General features: G+C 40.6%; 1 protein-coding gene across 9 annotated transcripts in view; it reads right to left on the bottom strand.

Moving 5' to 3' along the window:
- LOC147034598 (roundabout homolog 2-like) overlaps positions 1–23088 on the bottom strand; it is a 543037-nt gene that overhangs the window by 43207 nt on the left and 476742 nt on the right. For 4 of the 9 annotated variants that reach the window (XM_085885859.1, XM_085885805.1, XM_085885852.1 and 1 more), the window contains 6 exons: positions 21724–21912; positions 20738–20764; positions 19724–19823; positions 19210–19355; positions 8264–8533; positions 7915–8016 (listed from right to left, as the gene is read on the bottom strand). In XM_085885859.1, coding sequence (XP_085741985.1) covers positions 7915–8016; positions 8264–8533; positions 19210–19355; positions 19724–19823; positions 20738–20764; positions 21724–21912 — 834 coding nt within the window. The remainder of the gene's footprint in view (positions 1–7914; positions 8017–8263; positions 8534–19209; positions 19356–19723; positions 19824–20737; positions 20765–21723; positions 21913–23088) is intronic. The other 5 variants (XM_085885813.1, XM_085885828.1, XM_085885845.1 and 2 more) reach the window with 5 other exon arrangements.

Below are 23088 nucleotides of genomic sequence, written 5' to 3'. Positions count from 1 at the left end.
TTCACGTCTCCACGTATGACTCGAGACGTGATTTGTGAGGCAGCACCAGCCACCAGCAAATCTCGAGAACGTTCTTACCAGGATAAATTTCTGGAGCTTGGATTTTACTACGTGGTGGATAAAAGTGGGACACAGAGGCCACAGTGTGTGATTTGATTCGAAGTGCTTTCTACAGAGTCTATGAAACAAAATAAGTTGCAGAGGCATTTGACTACAAAACATGTGCCTTATCAGGATAAGGAGAGAGTGTTCTTTGAGAGGAAACTTCTTGCACTCAAGAATATGCGTCTTGACAGAGAGGGTACATGCCATCAGACAAATTCTTGGGCATTAGAGGCCTCGTGTCGAGCGTCGCTCCATGTTGTCAAGACTAAAAAGCCTCACTCCATTGTGGAAGAACTCGTGCTGCCATGTGCAAAGGACATTGTATCTCTGATGGCTGGGGAGGAAGCGGTGCAGAAACTGGCAGTTATACTCCTCTCTGACAACACCATCCAACGCAGAATTGAAGATATGAGTCTGGACCTAACGGCTCAGTTCATACAGAAGATCAAGGAATCGTCATGGCACGCCATACAGTTGGACGAGTCCACTGATATTGCATCGTACGCTCAACTCATCTTTTGGGTCCGCTTCATCAAGGCTGATAACTTTGTTGATGAGCCTCTGCTCATCAAACCATTGGAGGCCACCACCAAAGGTGAGGATATTTTTGGGAAAGTAGAGCAGTTTTATTGTGACCATAATCTGGACTTCGGAAAGTTGCTCGGTTCTACAACAGATGGCGTACCAGCAATGTTAGGAGTGTGTTCTGGATTCAAGGCTAAATTGCTTGAGGTGGCTCCTCAGACCTCCATGGTACACTGCATGATTCACCGAGAAGCGCTTGACTCTCGTCCTTTGCCAGAAACCTTGCAGAGCGTGCTCTCAGAAGTCGTAAAAATGGTGAATCACATCAAATCGAGCGCCCTCAACACAAGGTTATTCAGGATATTCTGCCAGGAGATGGACGCCGACCATAAGAATTTACTATTCCACACTCAAGTCAGATGGTTATCTCGAGGAAACCTTCTTCTGCGCGTTTTCGAGCTCAAAGATGAACTGAAGGAGTTCCTATGCACACAAGGGAAAACGACATGGGTAGCGTTGCTTGAGTCGGACTCTTGGCTGTCAGAACTGTGCTATCATGTTGACATATTTGAACATCTCAATGTCCTCAACCGCTCCCTCCAAGGCAAAGACGCCAACCTCATGATTTTTCACGACAAAATGAGCGGATTTCTAGCTACCCTAAAATTACTAGCAGACAAAGCAGCTGTTAAGCACTTCAGCCTTTCCCCCCCATCTGGTGGAGCATCTAATGACCTGCCAATATGATGATCCTGAGTTTGACAGTCTTTCTGAGGAGATAGCATGTCAGCTTCGGTCGCTCATTGAACAGTTCGAGCACTATTTCCCTGAGCTGGATGTGCAGTCCTTTTCTGTGGTTCGGGACTCTTTCACGGCTCCACTGGACTCGATTGCTGATGAAGATGATACAGCACAGGAAGAGCTTGTACAGCTCCAGCAGGATTCATGAGCGCAGGCTCTTGCGCATACGAATTCGTTGTCAACATTCTGGTGCAAAATGCTGCCATCGTACCCGACCCTGTCACGGCGCGCCATTAGGTTCACATGCCATATCCTTCATCATACTTTTGTGCGCAGTCGTTCTCCACCATGGTGGTGATTAAAACAAAGTACAGAAATTGCCTAGAAATGGAGCATGATATGATCCTGGCATTGTCATCTACTTCTCCACGAATAGAGAAGCTGGTTTCTGAAAAACAGGCTCATCCTTCTCACTGATATATCTAAATGTCATTCAGATTAAATTTCTGAAACATTCAACTGTACTATTTGGATACTGTCGGCTATTCTCCGTTTACTCGTCTACGAAAACATGATGATGGTGAATAAAGTAAACGGTCATGTTCTTTTGTCATCTGAAATCTTATCTTATATATTATGAATTGGGTTTTGAATCTTTTGGGTCACGCGATGTAGAGAGGTTCTGAAATTGGGTTGCCACTAAAAAAAGTTTTAACACCACTGTTCTAGACAAAACCAAATATTTTACACAAGAAACCAAATTCATGCAAAAACGGTCGAATTTGCCTAATTACAAGTGTTTTTAACAACACAAGAGCTTCTTCTGACCCATTATTTGTTCTAAATTACTATTCTAATGCAGAAACATGTGTTTGTCATCAAAATGTGTATTTTAGCTTGTTCGAAAGAAAACAAAACATTTTACACAAGAAACCCAATTCCCTCAAAAACGGTCGAATTTGCCTAATGACAAGTTTTTTTAAGCAACACATTAGCTTGTTCCGACCCATTTTTTTGTTCAAAATCACTATTCTAATTCGGAACATGTGTTTATCATCAAATAGTGTGTATTTTAGCTTGTTCTACGCAAAAGAAAATATTTTATACAAGAAACCGAAATCACACAAAAACGGTCTGATTTGCCTGATACAAGCCTATATATTGTTTATTTTTTTTACAACACATTAGCTTGTTCTGACTCAGTTTCTTGTTCTCAATCACTATTCTAATGCAGCAATGCATGTTCTAACCAAATTGTGTGTATTTTTGTATGCTCAAAGGAAAACAGCCCATTTTAAACAAAAAATCCTTCTTCAAGCAAAAATGGTCAAATTTGCTTCATGTAAGTGTTTTTAACAACAGCTTGTTTTGACCCAGTTTATTGTTCTAAATCACTGTTCTAATGCAATAATGAGTGTTTTAATGAAATGGTGCGTATTTAAGTATGCTCAAAGAAAAACAAAATATTTTACACAAGAAACCTAATGCATTTGTCAAATTTCTCTGATGCAAGTGTGTTTCTCAACACATTAGGTTGTCCTGACCCCGTTTTTTGTTTTAAATCACTAGTCCAATGCAGAAATGCATGTTTTTCATCAAATATTGTGTATTTTAGCTGGTTCAAAGGAAAATAACACATTTTACAAAGGAAACCTAATTCACGCTAAAAATGGTCAAATTTGCCTAAAACAAGCATTCATAACATCACATGAGATTGTTCTGACCCTGTTTTTTGTTGCAAATCACGACTCCAATGCAAAAACGTATTTTTCAACAAAAAGTGTGTATTTTAGTTTGTACTAAGCAAACCAAAATATTTTAGACAAGAAACCTAACTCATGCAAAAACGGTCAAATTTGTCTGATACAAGCGTTTTTTTTAACAATGCATGAGCTTGTTCTGACCATGGTTTTGTTCTGAATCACCATACTAATGCAGAAACGTGTTTTTCATCAAATAGTGTGCATTTTAGCTTGTTCTAAGCAAAACAGCACATTTTACACAAAAAACCATATTCACGCAAAAAATGGCCCAATTTGTTTCATTCAAGTGTTTCTAACAACACATTAGCTTGTTCAGACCCAGTTTTTTTGTTCTAAATCACTATTCTATTGCAGAAACGTGTGTTTTTCATGAAATAGTATGTATTTTAGCTTATTTGAGGCAAAACAAAATATTTTACACAAGAAACCTTATTTCCACAACCTCTCGATAATTCCAGCAATGTGTGTGTGTGTGTGTGTGTGTGTGTGTGTGTGTGTGTGTGTGTGTGTGTGTGTGTGTCTGTGACCGCTGTTTCTCAACAACCGCTGGTCCAATCTAATTGAAACTTGCCAGATATATTGCTGGGGACCTGGGGATGTGCCTTTTCAAGGTTTGATATTAATCGGACAAGTGCTTCCCAAGTTATGGCCATTTATTTACCAACCAATGACAGGAACCGTTGCTGCGGCCGTGTTTTATCAACCAATGACAGGAAGTGTTGCTGCGTAGCCGTGGTCGATGGGGAAGAGAAACTCAGCCACATTCGCCATTACGGGTTTTTTCTCTTCTCTTCTCTTCACTTCTCTTCTCTTCTATTCTCTTCTATTCTCTTCTCTTCATGTTTTTCCTTGCGAAAAGGCAAAATACCCTGGCGCTAATTGAATAATTGGCCATTAAAAGCCTCCGTATTCTTGCCCTGGACGAGGAAACAAAGAAGCGCCGTTTCCTCAGCGATGTTGTTTATGAAGACATGCTAACGAGATAAAGGTGTGTACAACGTACATGGAGACGATTTTTATTATTATTTATTTATTGAAGAAAAATTGTTCCAAAAATAATTTATCAAAAAAAGTGCACAACTTTTTTTTGTTTCCAATTGTCAAAACGCTGTGGCCTTTGGAAGTGTTAAGGAATTCAGCTCCACTCGACATGCTTGCCAACGAAATACATCTCAATTTGGTGGTAAAAACGATTCACAACAACGGGTTTCCTTACTCATTGCTCTGCATTCTGCATTCAACCCCTTCATTTGTCATCTCATTGACCTCATTTCATCTATCTATAATTCCAGCAATCTCTGTGTGTGTGTCTGTGTGTGTTTTTGTCCGTGTGTGTGTGTGTGTGTGTGTCTGTGTGTCTGTGTTTCTGTGTGTCTGTGACCACTGTTTCCTGACAACCACTGGTCCGATTTAATTGAAACTTGCCAGCTATATTGCTGGGGACCTGAGTATGAGCCTTTTCAAGATTTGATATTAATCGGACAAGTGATTCCCAAGTTATGGCCATTTATTTACCAACCAATGACAGGACACGTGCTATGTAGATGTGGCTGCGTAGGCCGGTGCACGGCCGGCCGACGATGACGTCACGTGCCGTGCTGGTTAGGAAGGGGATAGATCGGTGCCTTATTTACCGTGGGGTAGGAGTGCCAATGGTAAATGGCAGCGAATGTCATGGCAAGCAAATACAGGGAGGTAAACTTGATTTTAATTAACTCTGTGTGTAAGTATCACAGCAGTTGTTACTTCAATGCAAGCGATGATTCGTGGAATGATGTGAACATCCCGTACGGGCACGCACTACTTTTGGATAGTGATGACTGACTGTATTCGAATAATTTCTCGATTTCTTATCCGCATTTATAGATAAACACAATGCCCCAATCCAGTCATTGTTTATGAGAGCGAAGGAATGGCCTGTGTGTTTGTTTGAAAGTTTTTTTTTTTGCATGTATGGCCACGCACATATGGGCACGCGAGAGCGAAGGAACGGCCTGTGTGGTTGTTGTTTCTGGCACGTGGTTTGAAAGATTATTTTTATTTTTTTTTGTATGTACGGCCATGCACGTACGGCCATGCACGTACGGCCACGCGAGAGCAAAGGAACGGCCTGTGTGGTTGTTTCTGGCAAGCGGTGTTAAAGTGTGTGTGTGTGTGTATATATATATATATATATATATATATATATATATATATATATATATATATATATATATATATATATATATATATATAATTTTTTTTGCACGTACAGCCACGCACGTACGGGCACGTGAAAGGGAAGGAACGGCTTGTGTGGTTGTTGTTTCTGGCACGCGGTTTGAGTTTTTTTTTTGGGGGGGGGGAGGGGGGGAGGGTTTGCACATATGGCCACGCATCTATGGGCATGCACTAGTTTACACAAAAACGGTAAAATTTGCCTTGCACAAACGTTTTTTTTACATAAGTTTGATCTCACTCCGTTTTTTGTTGTGAATCACTATTTTAATGCACAAAGCTGTGTTTTTCTTCAAACAATGTATATTTAGCTTGTTTTAAGGAAAACAAAATATTTTACATAATAAACCAAATTCATGCTAAAACGGTCTAATTTGCCTAATTTAACTCGTCTTGAATAACAGTTTGTTTTGACCTCGTTCTTTTTTGTTTAAAATCACTATTTTAATGCAAAAATATGTTTTTCATCAAATAGTGAGTATTTTAGCTTGTTCTCGGAAAAATAAAATATTTTATATGAGAAACCCAATTGACACAAAAATGGTCAAATTTTCCTCATGCAAGCATTTTTTTTTAGCTTGTTCTGACCTAGTTTTTTGTTTCCAATCATGATTATAATGCAGAAACGCATGTTTTTCCTCAAATAATGTATATTTTAGTTTGTTCCAAGTGAACCAAAATATTTTACACAAGAAACCGAATTCATGGAAAAATGGTCTGATTTGCCTCATGAAAACCTTTTTTTTTTCCTAACACATTATAGCTTGTTGTGACCCCGTTTCTTGTTTTCAATCACTATTCTAATGCAGCAATGGATGTTCTAATCTAATTGTGTGTATTTTTGTGTGCTCAAAGGAAAACAGCATATTTTACACAAGAAACCTTATTCAAGCAAAAATGGTCAAATTTGCTTTGTATAAGTGTTTTTAACAACACAGCTTGTTTTGACGCAGTTTATTGTTCTAAATCACTATTCTAATGCATTAATATGTGTTACAATCAGATTGTGTGTATTTTGGTATGCTCAAAGGAAAACAATATTTTACACAAGAAACCTAATGCATGCAAAAATTGTCAAATTTGCCTTATGCAAGTGTGTTTATAAACACATGAGGTTGTCCTGACCCTGTTTTTTGTTCTAAATCACCAGTCAAATTCAGAAATGCATGTTTTTTCATCATAGTCTGTATTTCAGCTTGTTATAAGTGAAACAAAATATTTTACACAAGATACAAAACACACATAAACGGTAGAATTTGCCTTATTCAAGTGTTTCTAACAATACATTCGCTTGTTCTGAACCCCTCTTTTGTTCAAAATCACCATTGTCATTGCACAAGCGCGTGTTTTTCATCAAATAGTGTGTATTATATCTTGTATTCAGCAAAACAACACATTTTACAAAATAAATCTCATTCATGCAAATATGGTGTCATTTGCCGAAAACAAGCATTTCTAAAAACGAAGGCAAGTGCTTGGACATTATTTAATTTTAAAATAGGCACCTCTTAAAGGGCAAATTTACCTCAAAATTTTAGCTTCTAATGTTCCAAACATATACCAATACTGTTACCAAAGCTGTGCATACTCTTTCAAAATATATTGTTTGTTCTTTTGAGCATTTGCAGTACCTGGATGCTGGTTGCATCATTTTAGTGGGCAGCCACTGATGTAGGTCTGTAGCCGTCTGTAGGTGAAGGCAGGAATTTGGAATTTGTTCATGCTGCCAGCAATTTTTGCAAAATATACCATGGGATCTTTAACTTCCACCAACTATGCCAGCAGATGAGAGACAGTTAAATGTCTGTTCATGGGATGATGTACTTTGTGATGCAGCACCCTGCCTGCAAAGCACCAACCTGACTGTTTATTGTTCGAAAATTATCAAACCCAGATGAGACAACTCAAAGACGATCGAGTGTGCTACCCTTCAGCTATTTTGGCAGCCATACAAAATATATGGTAACAGTATGGACAGCAATAATTCTGACATTGAAGAGATAAGTATATTTACTAACATATGAGTTGCTGACTACTCCATGCAGATATAAAGTATGTGCCAACTCTGAAACTTTTCAAATGTCAGTATCATGCGAAGAACAGCCAAGTACTTTTTGGTTACAATATAACAGCTGCAACTTGGTAACAGTTTTTTGCATTTAAAAAAGAGTAAATTGTATTTACCATACACATGTGGAGTATAAACATGGCCCTACAAAGTTGTAAACACTGCATTATTAAATCCTAAACCCTATGCTGCATAATCAACTGCATCAAATTTTAAAGTTATAAACTATACACTGTAAATACAACTCTGCTGCAAATTCTGCAGTTCATCTGGAAGTTAATTATTGCTCTAACTATATTTAACCTGAAGATATTGTTGATGAAGATGATGATGATGATGATGATGATGATGACACTGAATTAAATAAATATGATTACAGGAAATAGCATTCACTGGGATGCAGGTAATGGACTGTCATGATAATATGATCAGGAAGAAACAAATGAATCCTTTTTTTTTTTTCTCTTTTGTTAAAGCTTGTTAAGAAAGACTAACCTGAAGAATTGCTGCTGCGATCAGAACCATGCTGTGAGCCCAAGGAGTTGAGTTCGAAGCCCTGACCTGTAACCATTGCCCCTGCAGGCCCTCGCCTGTCTGCTGTCCCCAAGATGTTGATAAGCCAGGGCAGTGATCACGTGATGATTTGGGAAAGAGGTGAGCAGGAGGAATGCATGACAAGCAAATGATTGGCTGAGCAGAGCAAACATAATGGTGATGCAAAATAGCCATGCATCTGCCAATAAATAAGCAGCAAGCAGCTAGAAAAAAACAAAACTTTTTAATTATTGCATGGATATTCCCAAAGCTCTGTCCAAGTGCTCTCTCGCATCCACCCCTGGCTCACCATTAACCAAACGCCCAGATTCCTGAGGAGCAAAGGATAATGCAGGTGATCCAAGCTTCTCAGAACGTGACCCTCCACGTTCTGCCGAGAGTTCGTTTGCAAGGTTCTGTTGGATGATCTGAGTGCTGGCGTATGGTGTTGCATGTTGTGTCTGTCCTGGGCTGTAAAATGTTGCCTCGCGAGTCACATCAATGCTGCTGTAGATGGCTCCGTCAGAGCTGAGGGTGCTTGACTTGCCATCGCCTGTACTGGGTCCCACAAAACTTGTGTCTGCAGTACAAAGTATGAGTATGTATGGAAATGAGAACAAAGGAAAATACTCTGAGGCCAAGGGTGGGAGTTTTATTAATACAATGAAACTTAATAGACAGAATATTGAGATTAAAGCCATATATTTTTTGTCAGTTTTTATATGCTCATATATTTTTTATTTTATTCGTTCATATTATAAACAAACGACTACCCAGATGTTCTCACTCCACCTTTCCAAACTCAAAGAGAAGCCGAGAAATGTTCCATCTTTATTTTACTTTCCTCCACACTGTTGTCCAACAATACATCATTTTCATCATGATGAACTTGTTCAATTGATTAATAATATCACAATTACTGTTTCATAAATTTTTCAGGAGATCCAATGAAAATCCCAACGGTTTTCTGCCACGGCTCATGATATATCAAAGCAGAAGTATCAAAGAAATAGAAGGGAAATCCAATCAAATAATCTGCTGCGTAAACGAAAGGTCAGCAGACTGCTGACCACAGTTGAAGATTACTCTGTGGTCAACCCTGTTAGATCTAAGCCTTTGTCAGCACGACAAAATTCAAACAAAATGGACCAAATTTTAATCACTCATCCCAAATCTCTTTTCCTCATTAAGAGGCAATTTCAATTGTCACTACGCAACTTGGATGGGTGTTGGTACCTCTCTCACCAGCCATGACACTTCAGCAAACGACTTCTGTGACTCCATGGAACTGACTCAAACTGTGAACTTTCTAACCTGGGTTTCTCCAAATGGCAAATCCTCCATTCTGGATTTGGTGATGACAAACTTCCGCTCAAATGTCTACTGCTCTTCCATTGCTCCAAATGGTTCATCTGATCATAAGCTTCTGAAAGTCAAAATCTCTCTGGTTAATCTCAGAGAGTCTGAGAGGTACCTCAGCACTGGAGAGTCTGGCAGTTCACTTAGGCAGATTGGAAGAGATTGGAAGCAGCCATCTCTCTTCAGGACTGGTCTCCTATATCTACTGCCCATAATATTAACTCAACCTGGGAATTCTTCCACAGAAACCTGTTCTCTCTCATGCACAGATTCACCCCATCTCATCTTCAATTGTCCTAGGCATCTTCCCACCCATGGAACACTGAATCCTGTGGTGAGTCAGTTACTTTGAAACAACTTGCTTTCTCTTCCTGGAAAGCTAACCCGACTGAAGGCATTCTCAGATAATTTCATAAAGCCAGCAAAAAGTTTGTCCACTCCCAGGCGAGCCAGAAAACAACATCTATCCAACCTCAATATTGAACTTTCAAACCGGGCTCCCACCTCTAAAACCTGGTGGTGTCTTATTAAATCTGTCGCTGAAACATCCCCCCCTCCATCCCTTGCTTCTCTTCAAATGGCACCACAGCCGACTCTACTCGAGATAAGGCTGAATGCCTCAATTCTGTGTTTACTTTCAAATATTGTGTCCTGAACCACTTTCTCTCTCTCCCACCGTACCCAGTCATACCCTGGACTCTGTGTCTTTTGCACCTGTGAAGGTGGAGAAGTTTCTGACAACCCAAAATTCTGATTCTCCAACTGGATCAGACAACATCAGCTCACATGCCCTAAAAACCTGATCTGCTGCTCTTGCACATCCAATCTCCACTCTTTTCACCACATAATTTGCCCTAGGTCATCTTCCATCTGCTTGGAAATTAGCCAACATCACTACATGACATAAAAGGTGCACAAACTCACCCCTTAACTGCACACCTATCAACTTACTTTTAATCATTAGCAAGGCAGTTCACTCAGACTCGGGCATTAGCAAGGCAGTTCACTTCACGCAATCATGAGCAAGGCAGCTCAATATATGAAATCCTTCCTTTTCTCCAACAACCTAATCTCAGATCACCAACTTGGATTCAGACCAGGTCACTCCACCTTGAACATGCTGCTTCTACTCACCCAACAATGGATGGAGGCCCTAGATGTCAGACACGAGATCAGTGCTACATCTCTATATATATCTTGAGCCGTCGTTATAGTCTGGCATCCTGCCTTGCTCTCCAAACAGTCTGCCTATGGCATCCACTGAAAACTCCATACATGACTTAGTGACTTCCTCCACTACCTAAGCCAGCATGTTGCTCTCAATGGAATCATTTCATCTCCTATCCCTGTTTAGGTTGGAGTCCCCCAAGGCACTCTCCTGGGCCCAGTCCTACTCTGAATCTTCATCAACAATCGATCTTACTCTTTGGAAAATCCCCTTTATCTATTTCTGATGGCTCCAGCAAATGGCTCCTCTGACGTGACATCCATCATCCATCCATCATCCCGCCGGCAGCGGCCTCTTCCCTCTCTTCAGACTTTGACAAAACCACAAGCTGGTCAAACACTAAGAAGATATTCTTTAAATCCTGATATCTCTCTCTCTCTCTCTCTCTCTCTCTCTCTCTCTCTCTCTCTCTCTCTCTCTCTCTCTCTCTCTCTCTATATATATATATATATATATATATATATATATATGGACCGTGATGGCCATCTTACTTTCTTAACAATCCTCTGAAGGAAATCCAATCACTCAATCTCCTCGATCTCATGATTAATCAGCCCTGATCTTTCTTGAGCAAACCACATTTTCTAAGTTGACCTCCAAAGCCAGTCATCGACTAGGCAACCTCTATCATACAAAGTCCTTCCTTGGCACACCTGAACTCATGTACACTGACAAAGCCTTTACCCACAGCTTAATGGAGCACTGCTCTCTCTTCTGGGACAACTCCCCTGCCTCACATCTTGGTCAGCTTGATGCCATGGAAAGCAAGATCTAAAAATTATTGGAATCTCCTGTGATTAAGGTGAGCCTATATGCTTATCACTTTAACATTGCAGAAAGGTCAGTGGTCACTCTGTCTTCCACTACCTCCTTTCTGGTCTTGCACCCTATGCTCTGTGTTGTTATCCTCCCCACCCCCCATCCCTCCAAGTTTCTGCAAAGCAAATGAGGTCCACCATCAACTCTCTTCTGGTGAAACTCCCTAAATCCAGAATCACTTATCACCTTCACTCATTTTACCCTTTTTTTGCCTGCCTTTGAAACCAACTCCCACATCCTCTTCAATCTTATTTTCCCTTTAGGTCTTCAAGACCTGACAAATATCTCTCTTACTTCACTATCATTACAGATCGCCTATCCCATCCAAAACCATGGTCTTTTATACCCCTGTCAACCCCCTCCCTCCACCCCACAAGCCTACCTCCCTCCAAATTTGAATGTTTGCTTCTGTATCCATATTGTCTTCCTCGTATGCCCTCTCCTTCCCATAATTCCTCCCCATACCCATTGTTTGTTCAAATCTTCCTTTGTTGTGTCCTTCAACTCTGCTGATAGTGCACCCACCCACCCACCTCCCCTTTCTGCTGTCCCTTTTGTTCCATTGTGTCCAGATCCATTTGATGTTCCAGCTCTTCCACAAGCATTAACAAGCCTTGACCTTGGATTAAAAAAAAATAAAATTGGGTGAATGGAAGGCATGGCAGCTGCTGGAGCTTCTGGAAGGTAAGTGGTAAGTGGATACACTAGTTGACCAGTCTGTGGTCAAAACGCCAGACCAGAGCGTTTGTCCACCTGATTGTTTGTATGTGCCTTATGTTTCCTTCAAATATATATTTTTTCACTCACATCCATTTCCTTTCTGACACAGGAGATTTTGGTTGTAGAAAGATTTTCACATGAAATTTAATTACAATAAAAGGTGTTTTTTTATCCATCACATCTCTGTTGTGCCCACAAAATTGTTTGCAATGTATTAAAAGATCATTTAACAATGACATACGTACTAGAATTCACAAATCTTTATGAAATTGCACATTGAACAGGACTGTAGAGAGATAGTGCACTTACCCTAGTTTAATTCTTGATTTCGCTAGAAACTTTTGGATTGATGTTTCACAGACAGGGCATTGCATAAAAGAGTGTGCCATCCCTGGGGTGGATGTTGAGCTGGGTGCCCTGTCTGCCCTGGGTGGACGATCTCACGACTTTCACAAAGAGTCGGTCAGTTATTACCGGCACCCTGGGCAAATTGCAAATTTATTCCCTGACTGAATGATGGGAACAGCTTTCGCAAGACCAATGCTCTGTCCACAGTTCGGTATGCTTCATTGATTGGGGGGTGTGGGTGATGCAAATCTCTTGTTAACATGAAATTAATGGTCATTCCAAGTTGCCATGAGGACATTTAAGTCAAGCATGAAGTGTGTGCACCAGACCAGGAAGAACGTGCAGATTCACCATGGGTCCTTAATGAGCCAGTGAGGTTTTTTATCTACAATCGGAGAGTGACATGATAATTCTCCTCGCACAAGTTACTCTCTGATATATTTTACCTGACCATGTTTTAACATCATCTCTTGGTAATACACTTACTGTATTATGAAGTACAAGTTGCTCATAATATCTTTCAGATTGTTATAAAATATCTTAAAATCAGACAAAACATTCTGCTGCAAATGTACAATGCCGAGAGAAAATCTACTCCCCCTTTCAAAATTTTCAACCTTTGTTGCCTGGAATTAAATTGCATTAAATCAGATTTTTTTTCCACCTTTATTTACACATCATAACCCACAACTTCCAAGTGAAAAACAAATTCTACAAATTTCAGGAAATTAATTAAAAGTACAAAACTAGAATATCTTGGTTGGATGTGTCCACCCCCCCCCCCCTTTGCCCCCTTTATAATAGCAATTGTAAGTTAGCTCAGGTGTAACCAATCACCTTCAAAATCACATACCAAGTTAATTGGCCTCCGCCTGCATTAAACTTTAGTGAGTGATTATTTCAGAATAAAATTAGCTGTTCCTGTCGGTCTCCTCTGCTGTGTAGTGCATTTCAGTTCGAGGATAAAGTTGTGGAAAGGCACAGGTCAGGGAATGGGTATAAAAAAATATTTCAAAGGACTTGAGTATCCCTTGGAGCACAGTCAAGACAATCATTAAGAAGTGGAAGGCATATGGTACCATCAAGACCCTGCCAAGATCAGGCCGTCCCTCCAATCTGGATGACAAAGCAATGAGGAGACTGATTAGAGAGGTCACCAAGAGGTGAATGGCAACTTTGAAAAAGCCCCAGGCCTTTATGGCAAAGACTGGTCATTGTGTGCATGTGACAAGAATATCACAAGCACTCCACAAGTCTGGCCTGTATGGTAGGGCAAGAAGGAAGCCATTACTCAAAAAAGCCCACCTTGAGTCCCGTTTGAGGTATGCTAAAAAACACTCCAGAGATTCTGAAGCCATGTGGCAAAAAGGTTTTGTGGTCTGAGGAAAGCAAGTGGAACTTTTTGAAAACCAAAATTTTGAACTGGGGTGTACACTTTCTATAGGCACTGTATTCTTATTACAGCCTCCTGAGTTACATGATTATCTATTGGAAATGTTGAAACTACAAATCATCCAAAATACATTATATCAAGGCTGCTCTATGACAGGTAAGAGGAAAATCATGTTCTTGACTTCTCGCCATCAACGGCAGATATGTGTCCAAAGCATTGACACATAGTTGATGTAATTATTGTTTAAATGTTTGCAGCTTAAACATCAGTTATAAAATTTGGTTTCAATTACAGAAAGCAAAAGTCAATCCCCATGATCTTACAATTGGAACGAATGGCAAAAACCAAGTCTTTGTTCCATTTTGATGACAATCCAATGTGCAATGACCGTCTCGTGAAATGTTAACATCACGTATAAGTATCGAGATCAAAATGGGAAACGAGGAAATTAAAAATAAATAAAACAACTTTGATTTGAGTCAAAACTCAGAGAGGTATGCTTTGCTCAAAATTATTCACAGCTCTTGCCCCTTTCATCGTCAATTATCCATACTGTGAGGAATCCACAGTTTGAAGTGACATTTTAATGCAAAACATTAGTGGCTCAAAGTTTTAGCCTGATTAGTTAGGATCGTCTGTCTGCCTCCGTCTGTCAAAGGTGCCTGAAGCTGACAAGATGCCAACATCATAAAGTCGATTGTTTTTGGGAATGGTGCCTTATTCCAATGATGGGTGTGTCAACACCTTTTGGGAAGTGAGGTAATTTTAACTGTCATGCAATGGTGTCATTCTAAAATCGTTTCCCTAAATTTGTGAAAAGGTGAGGATTTTTTGTGCACCAGAGTTTGACTTTGCAGGAACATTCCATTTCAACTGAGCTGCCTTATGTAGGTCTTGTATTCAATGCATTTCAAAAGCTACATCATCCATGAGATAAAGTTAATACGTACTCCATTGGACTTGTCTGCATTCAACATTTTGATGCGAATCGGCGAGTAATCAATAAACGCAACTTTTTGTCAACCATGTTTGAACAATCTGCTCTTTTCACATTGTCATGCTGGAATTGCACACAATTCATGATTAAAATTAATTTCTATGTTGAACCTTGCTCAACACCGATACATTTGCAAAAATTAACAAAATATTACAACACGATTTTTTTTAAACCATCAGTTTGGCTTCTGTCCATATCATTTCACCTTGGGCAGGCTGTTCTTTCTTTGTCAGCAATGGATGGATGTCCTCGATCTCAAGCAAAATGACTGGCCTATCTCACAGGACATCTCTCATGCATTTGCTTCTGTCTGGAATCCTGTTCTGATTTCAAAAAAATGTAAGTTAATGGTGTCCAGAGTTCTTTCTCTCCGAGACTGGCCATCAGATATCCTGTGTGCTCGCAAGCAATTGGTTGCCTTGGTAGGAATACTATACCATGCTGTTGCTTTCGAGTATGGTGCCTCTCAAGATAGTGCTTTGGGATTAATTCTGTTCATGATAAAAATCAAAGACGTCTTCAAAACTGGAAAATCCATCATGTCGCTTTGTGGATGACACCACTCTGCAAAATCGTTTCACACCCCTCTGTCATGCAAGCCACTGCAGAATCCCTCTCTACATATCTGTAGAAAATAAGCAACTAAACATCTAACTAGAACATATATTGTATTCCAAAAAAGCCCCATATTATTGGTTTCTCTCTCTATAAGGGCAGACAGGCAAATTCCCCAATTTATTTCTGTGGTCAGAATCTAGCAGAGGTGCAGTATCTGGAGCTCCCTGACTCCATTGCCTCCACCAGCGAAGGTGGATGGAGTTTATGTTTTCACCTCTGTCTGTTTGTTTAATTGGCTGCTTGCTTGTGAGCAGGATATTTCATAAAGTTATGGACAGATTTGGACAAAACTTGGTGGACAGGTTGGGTGTGTGACACGGACAAATTGACTCGACTTTGGTGACGATATGGATCCAGATGCGGACACCAGAATTTTTAAGTGATTCATCACCACTGAGAGATTGGGCAAGCCAGAAACGATATATCGCACATCTCAAAACTTTATGGACTGATTGGATGAAAGTTGGTGGACAGTTTGGGTGTGTGATGAAGACGAAAAATTCAATTTTTGATGAAGATTCAAATCTGGATCCAGATACGATCATTTTTATTTTTTTAAAGAGCAGGTTGCGGGTCACCAAACATGTTCTGAAAATTTATCAGTATGATTATATGTGCATTAAATAGTTCGATGCAAACTATTGTGGTTGCTTAACTATCAGGAGGATTAATGAAATTTAACTCCAAAGTTGTTATTTCTCGTGGCTGTTGAAAAAAACATCCGTGTGCCCATATATGGATGGTGACGTCACATTCTCCAAAAAAAAGCGGAAGCTCACTCTTTCATTGAAGAAGTGTCCAGTTGAGTGGGCCGTTCTTTCGCTTTTTTGAGCTTGCAACTGTCTACATTATGCTTTTTTATTTTGAATTATTGTAGAACAAAGTTATTTGGATATTTGTACATCATGCCTCGTACATGTGTCGTCATGTTTTGCGAAAATGGCTGGAAAACGGGTAATCGCTCCCACTGATTCCGGAAGGAATCAAACATTCGCCGGCAATGGATAATATTTGTTCAAACAAAACGGGCGAATTTTCCCCCAAAGAAAACGGGTAAAGAGGACGCTTTGGATAGACTTGTTATTTGTGGTGACCATTTCACAGCCGAGGATTAGAAAGGTAAGGAAATGAGTGAGCTCGGTTTCAAAACAACTGCTCAAGTGAGACTGAAGCGTGACGCTGTGCCCACCATTCAGCCTTCTCCTCCTCAGCTGGCTCCTGCTTCATCCTCTCACACTGTGTCACTTACGATTATTCGTAATTTAGTTTTAATGGCCAATTATTCAATTAGTGCCAACATATTTTGCCTTTCCGCCAAGTCATCGCAAGGAAAAACACAAAGAGAAGAGAAGAGAACCTCCCCCCCCCAAAAAAAAAACGTTTCAAACAAACACACAGGCCGTTCCTTCGCTCTCGTAAAGGACGACTGGATTGGAGCATTGTGTTTATCTATAAATGCGCATAAGAAATCGAGAAATTATTGGAATACACGAAGTCATCACTTTCCGTAAGTCCGTACGTTGTAACCCGTAATGGGGAACGTGGCTGAGAATCTCTTCCCCATCGGCCATGCTCACGCAACAACGTGTCCTGTCATTGGTTGGTAAATAAATGGCCATTACTTGGGAAGCACTTGTCCGATTAATATCAAACCTTGAAAAGGCACATCCACAGGGCCCCAGCAATATAGCTGGCAAGTTTCAATGAGATCGGACCAGTGGTTGTCGAGAAACAGCGGTCACAGACACAGACACACAGACACAGACACACAGACGCACGCACGCACACATGAGCGCGCGCGCGCACACACACACACACACACACACACACACACACACACACACACACACACACACACACACACACACACACACACACACACACACACACACACACACACTGCTGGAATTATAGATAGATATGCCACAACAGTCTCTTGAACGTTGGGTTGGTTCTAACTGTTCACTTTCACTGGGATCAAGCTCAGCTGTCAGAAAGACTTCAACGCCATAATATATTTGGGTCCATTATTGATTCATTCTATTTCGACTCATGAGTGACTAGAGGGTTAAAAATTATTATATCAAGTCACAGACGAATCAAACTTTACATTATTCTATGCATCGAACAAGAAAATGAAAATCTACAAACCAATCTGTCTGGTGGAGTCTGTCAGTGTGAACGGCCGGACAGTCAGTCCTGCCACTTGTACACAAAATAGGCCGTTTTCTGGCACTTTCAAGTGGCTCAAATTTATATGGCTCAGGGCCAGAAACTCCATAGTATAAATTCCCATCATCCTCCGACTCGTCCTCGGCAATATCGAAATGAAAACACTCAATTTCATCGCCGCTGAAATCACTCTCTGATTCGCATCTCACCATTGTTCACACGCTGTTTCCAAATGTTCACGAAGTTTTTGGAGAACGTGACGTCATAGCATTTTCGGTAATTTCCGGACTGTTTTTCGATCACTGACAAAAGTTTTGACTTAAAAGTTAATTTTAGCATATTTTGAGTTTCAAATGTAAGAAAATAATTGCTCAACGATTACTAATGTGCTTACAACCTTCGAATCACGCGAAGTCATCAGCGACCCAAAACCTGCTCTTTAAACTGATTCTTCATAATTGAGAGAAAAGGCCAAAAACAATATATAGCATAATATTTCAAAAAGTTTTGGATGGGCTATGACAATACTTGGTGAATGAGTTGGATAGGTGACAAGAACAAGTCAAGATTTTGGTTCAGGTCTGGTTGCAGATTTTGGTTCAGGTCTGGTTGCAGATCCAGCCTATCAGAGGGATAGGAAACATAAACTGTTCAGCCTGGCGGAGGTAAGCGCTCCACTAAGTGCCATTCTAGTTATCAATGCTATAATCTCACTTGGGCAGATAACATCTTCAAGTTGACCTCAAAAGCTGGCTGCAACTTCCCAATTCTTCCCAAGACACCCCATCTCCCTCCTCTTTGATGCCCTCTAATTTAAGGCCCTCGGTGTCATTGGAATCTCAACTCAGAACACTGAGCCTCAGGGTGTGCTTTGTGTTCACTATACAAGCACTTTGGTGGCTTTGAAGTGTTTACTGCCTCTCTTCTGGTGTTGTTCCTCCTACCCTCCCACATTGACACCTAGCTCCTGCCCCTACATTCTGCCAGAATCACATTCCTTGTTACAGTCTAGGATAAATAGCGATAACTAGGATAAACTCAACACTCACCTGCATTCTTTCTTACCCCTCTTTGCTCACATGTGGAACTGTCTTCCCGAGTTTGTTGTCCAAAGCGCTGTCCCACAGGATGAGTTGCATGTTTCTCACTGGCACCTAATGGTCCCTTGCATTTCCATTATCAAGCTGTACTCCCATTATTGAGCAGTACTCCATCTGCTGAGACCCTGTCTCACTCTTCTCATACATTTCCTCTCCTTGGGCTGTGTTGCATCTATTTGTTGTTATCCCATTGTTTTACTTTTTCCACATTTTGTTTGTTCATACATTGACTCCTGTAGTCGCAATCTTTCATGAGCTTTGATGCTCATGTATAAAATAAATATTATATTGAGTAATAAAGATTACATATGCAAAAAATGCCACTGTGCTAGGCTAATGCAACACTGGCATTGAAGTGAGACAATGTAATAATGACCAATAATAATGTTTATCATGAGAAATATTACTGATTTTAGCAAGAAACATTTGAATTAAGACTTTGACTGGATATGTGTGCTTTGGAGTTAGGTTGAAATCTGATGTGCAGGGTTTCATAATTCACCAGCATGCACAAGACTGCCATCTTCCCCTGGATGAGCGCAACAACTGACAGAGCAGTTGCTGGTGCCAGTGATTTGAAGTCCTGTGTTGGGCCACGAGTCAGCCAGCCACGGATACGATGGGTCTCCTGGGTTCAGCACGCCTGGCCTGTGCAAGTAAAGAAACAAAAGGTATTGCATGAGCAACGACTTTCCCATTGGCACAACAGGGTAAATATAATAAAAGTATAACAACATGACAGGGATGAAGCAAAAAAAAACAAACTATTTCAACACTTGAAAATTTTAGGGAATAATTAATCTGAAATTTTTAATCATGTTGATCCTTTTTTCAACGAAAGGATAAAACTTTCCGAATGTAACTTTGAGAAAATGAAGGGCAAATAAACAGTAAGGATTATCGATCGGAGATAAAGCGATTACTGAAGCACGTGTTTGCCTGAAAATCGCTTTTCTGAGTGTTGGGCTTGATGAGACACACTGAAAGGATAAAAAGTGAGGAAAGCATTTTCTTACCGGCCATTACTCATGACTGTCCCCTGCGTCCTCTGGAAGGTCACTGTAATGGGAAAAAGGAAGCAGTAGCAGCTGCAGCTCCGAGCCAAGTGATATTTTCCTTGGGATGACACAAGCCATTTACCAGGCTGACAAACGTGCACCCGCCTGCCCGCAGCATCAGGCTGCTCTAGTTTGCCAGGCCTCAAAGAAATCTAGTGTCCAGTTTTACCTGTTACCTCGTTGTCCGAACCACTGTGACCTACCAACCACTACATTCCCTCGCTCTGCCACTGCAGACATGACCTTCATCATCACAGTGATGGATTCATCTCCAGACTGAAGCATCATCATGATGAATGGCTGCTGGCCATTGCATCCTGATTGCAGTTCAATGGGAAATATTTCAGATGGAATTAAAAGCTCCGTCAGAGTGTTTCTGCCTCTCCCCCTCCCTCCAACCTGCCTCCACGACCCTCCCCAGGTTAACGATTGGAAGAACAGCACAATTCTTACCAAGTAAACGTCTCCCTTCAAACACCCATCTGAAATGACACAGCCTTGACCTTAATTCTTGTTGATACATTGAGCAGCTCAATTTTAACTTCTCTTCCCACTGCATTCACACAATGTACCACTTCCCTTTAAAAGGAAGGTGAGTGGTCGAGACTCGAGATTAATGGACATTATTGGATCGTTAGTGTTCATTTTACTACTCTGCCTGACAAAACTAGACTAGTTATTTGAATCCGTCCCATTCTGCCAAATGTTATGCAATTGACTGCAAAGCCAAACCTGATGCACTGAGATCTGTAATCATTTCTCTAATGCAACAATCCTCTGGTGGTGTTTTGCATTAATTGCCCCAAGACATGCAAATAAAATGTTAAATTCAGATTTTGTACAGCTCACCCCATTAGCCTCATAGCAATTCTAAGAAGCAGGTGTGACTTTTAATCATGAGTATGGCAGTTAACATGCAGGCAATGAATTGTGGTTAAGCTGTGCCCAAAGAGATATGAAAGCAGGGCATACCTGCAGGAGTAAAGGTGAAGGAGCGAACTGCAAGAAGGTAAAGCAAATTGTTAGAAGTGAAGAGCAAGGCCACACCTGCAGTTGCATGCATAGAAAGCTGTCTCTAGTTCAAGCATGCAAACATCGAGTATGCACCTTCAATCCACCATGCATTCCCTTCCCAAAACTTGAGTTCCAGAGCACAATTTATAATCCCCACAATTATCCTTCTTTCGCAAACTATTACAATGTAATGGAAGCAGTTTTGAGAAACTCCTATGTATACATTACAAGACTGATGTCTGGCCTTAGAAGTATTGTATATCTTTACATAAGTCTGCCGAAGTTAAGGTCTTGGTACATATCCCAAACAGCCAACTCCCATTACTTCTGTTTTTTTTTTTTTTAACCAGCTGACACACATTCTCCTTCTCCAATATCAACAATATTGTTTATCTAGTTCAACATTCAAATGGTAAACATTGATAAATAAGCCCGACATCTCTCATATCTTCTCCCGTGTCCAAGTTAACTGAAAAAACAATGTCCTGGTTAATGATTGAAATAATCAGCAAATCAATGACTTTGAGCTTTTCATGATCTTCTTGTATAGGAAAAATATAATATGATGAAGCAAACCACGGGCAGGTAGTCAGCTATCCATAATGTAGCATTCAACTACACTCAAATTTGAACAAGCCCGAGTGAGTTCCTTAGTTCAAACTCAACACGCATGCGTACAGCAATGTGGACCATTATCTAGCTCCTATATCACCAAATATAGCTCATCTATTGTACTACAACCAGATGGGTAAAGAGTAAATGATTAGTTGGAATTGATTCCTGCAAAGGAGAGCTTAAAACATTGTAAGCCTAGAGCTCAAATTCTGTTAAAAAAATTGTGTGTCACTTTGAATGTTCTGATTGTTGTCACCACTGTGATGACATCGCACCACCTCAAAGTCGAAGGAAGGACAAATGCATGCTCTGGTTCGACTGCACCACACCTGCATAGTTGCTCAAGCCTTTACGCTTCTTGCGGCGGCAATAGAGCCACACGCTGAAGCCCATGAGGATGACCCAGCAAGCTCCACCAATTCCAGCGATGAAGGCCGGCTGCTTCACCACATCCGTAATCTGTCCTGCCAAGCTCACATTGCTCCCCGGCTCCACTGAGACCGCACCTCCACCAAAAGCTGCCAGGGTGACACCCAGTTTGAAACCATAAGTCGTGTGGCTTCTTACAACCTACAGTGCCACTCACTCCCATCCTCTTTTCCGTGAGAGCTGAAGATTTATATATTTTTTTGCTCATCATTCTGTCATACAAACAGCAATTGAATCGTGAAATGTACCATGTGTTGTCAACCAATGTGTGATTTATACCAGTTCGGTTGATTGATCACTCAATAATCAAAGGATTTTATTAAACCCAGGGAAGAAAAACTTAGGTTTTCAATCTCTATGCTGCAGTGGAGAAAAAACAAAATGAATACATATAAAGAAGCAGAGTTGTGCCTACAAGCCAGTCATTTTCCTTTCTTTGCACAAATACAAGGTTTGCACACAAATAGTTTTTTCTGTCCCAGCCACAGGCAAGTAATCTGGGGAATAATTTCACCTCATGATGTCCCTGTCAGCCCAAAGGTAATCAATTTCACAGGTGGGCAGCTGAGCGTGGCTCATTGTGCAGGCAGGTGAGAAGCGTGGTGTGAACCTGTTTGCCAAAACCCGTAGCTTATTACAGGGAAAGCCCTTGCCGTCTCAGGGTGAGCAGGTGGATTGGGGGTAGTGGTGAACGAAAGAAGTGGGGAAATTGTGTAAGGAGTAAGAGTTACATGGCACATTGTGGATGAATGTGATTAATATTCACAAAATAACCCCCACGCAATCTTTGGCTGGTATCCTGTTTTCAAACACCATGCTTATTACAAGCTCTTCACAGCAACATATCATTCATGAATATCTGTTTAGTCGTGCTAAAATTACCACCTTATTCACTTACCACTGACACCGAGGAAGCCAACCGGAATTAAATTAAATAGACTGACATGAAAAATTGCCACTGAAGAAAAGGTCACACATCCTGATTACACAACACTTCCGATTTGGTGCCAGTATTGCTACAAGAACCATTGAAGGCTCGATGTCCAGCATTGAATTCGACCATCAATATCACTTTCCATATCGAAGAGGATCATGGCTGTATTTTCTTGTTTCCAAACTGCTCAACTCTTCCCACCTGCTCAATCTCTTCTACCTACTGCCTCATCTTGGCTGCAACATCCGAAACAAAACCAGTAAATTAAGGGATAACTTTTTGACTTCATGCGGTCAGGTCAAATGAAAGAAGAATGTCACAAATCATGGAT

Source organism: Eptatretus burgeri, chromosome 1, assembly GCF_056783735.1.
Source record: "Eptatretus burgeri isolate ZD-2024b chromosome 1, Ebu_testis_v1, whole genome shotgun sequence".
NCBI classification, from domain to species: Eukaryota; Metazoa; Chordata; class Myxini; order Myxiniformes; family Myxinidae; genus Eptatretus; species Eptatretus burgeri.
Note: the sequence above shows the minus strand (reverse complement) of the source record. Positions and strands in the feature narration are given on the sequence as shown.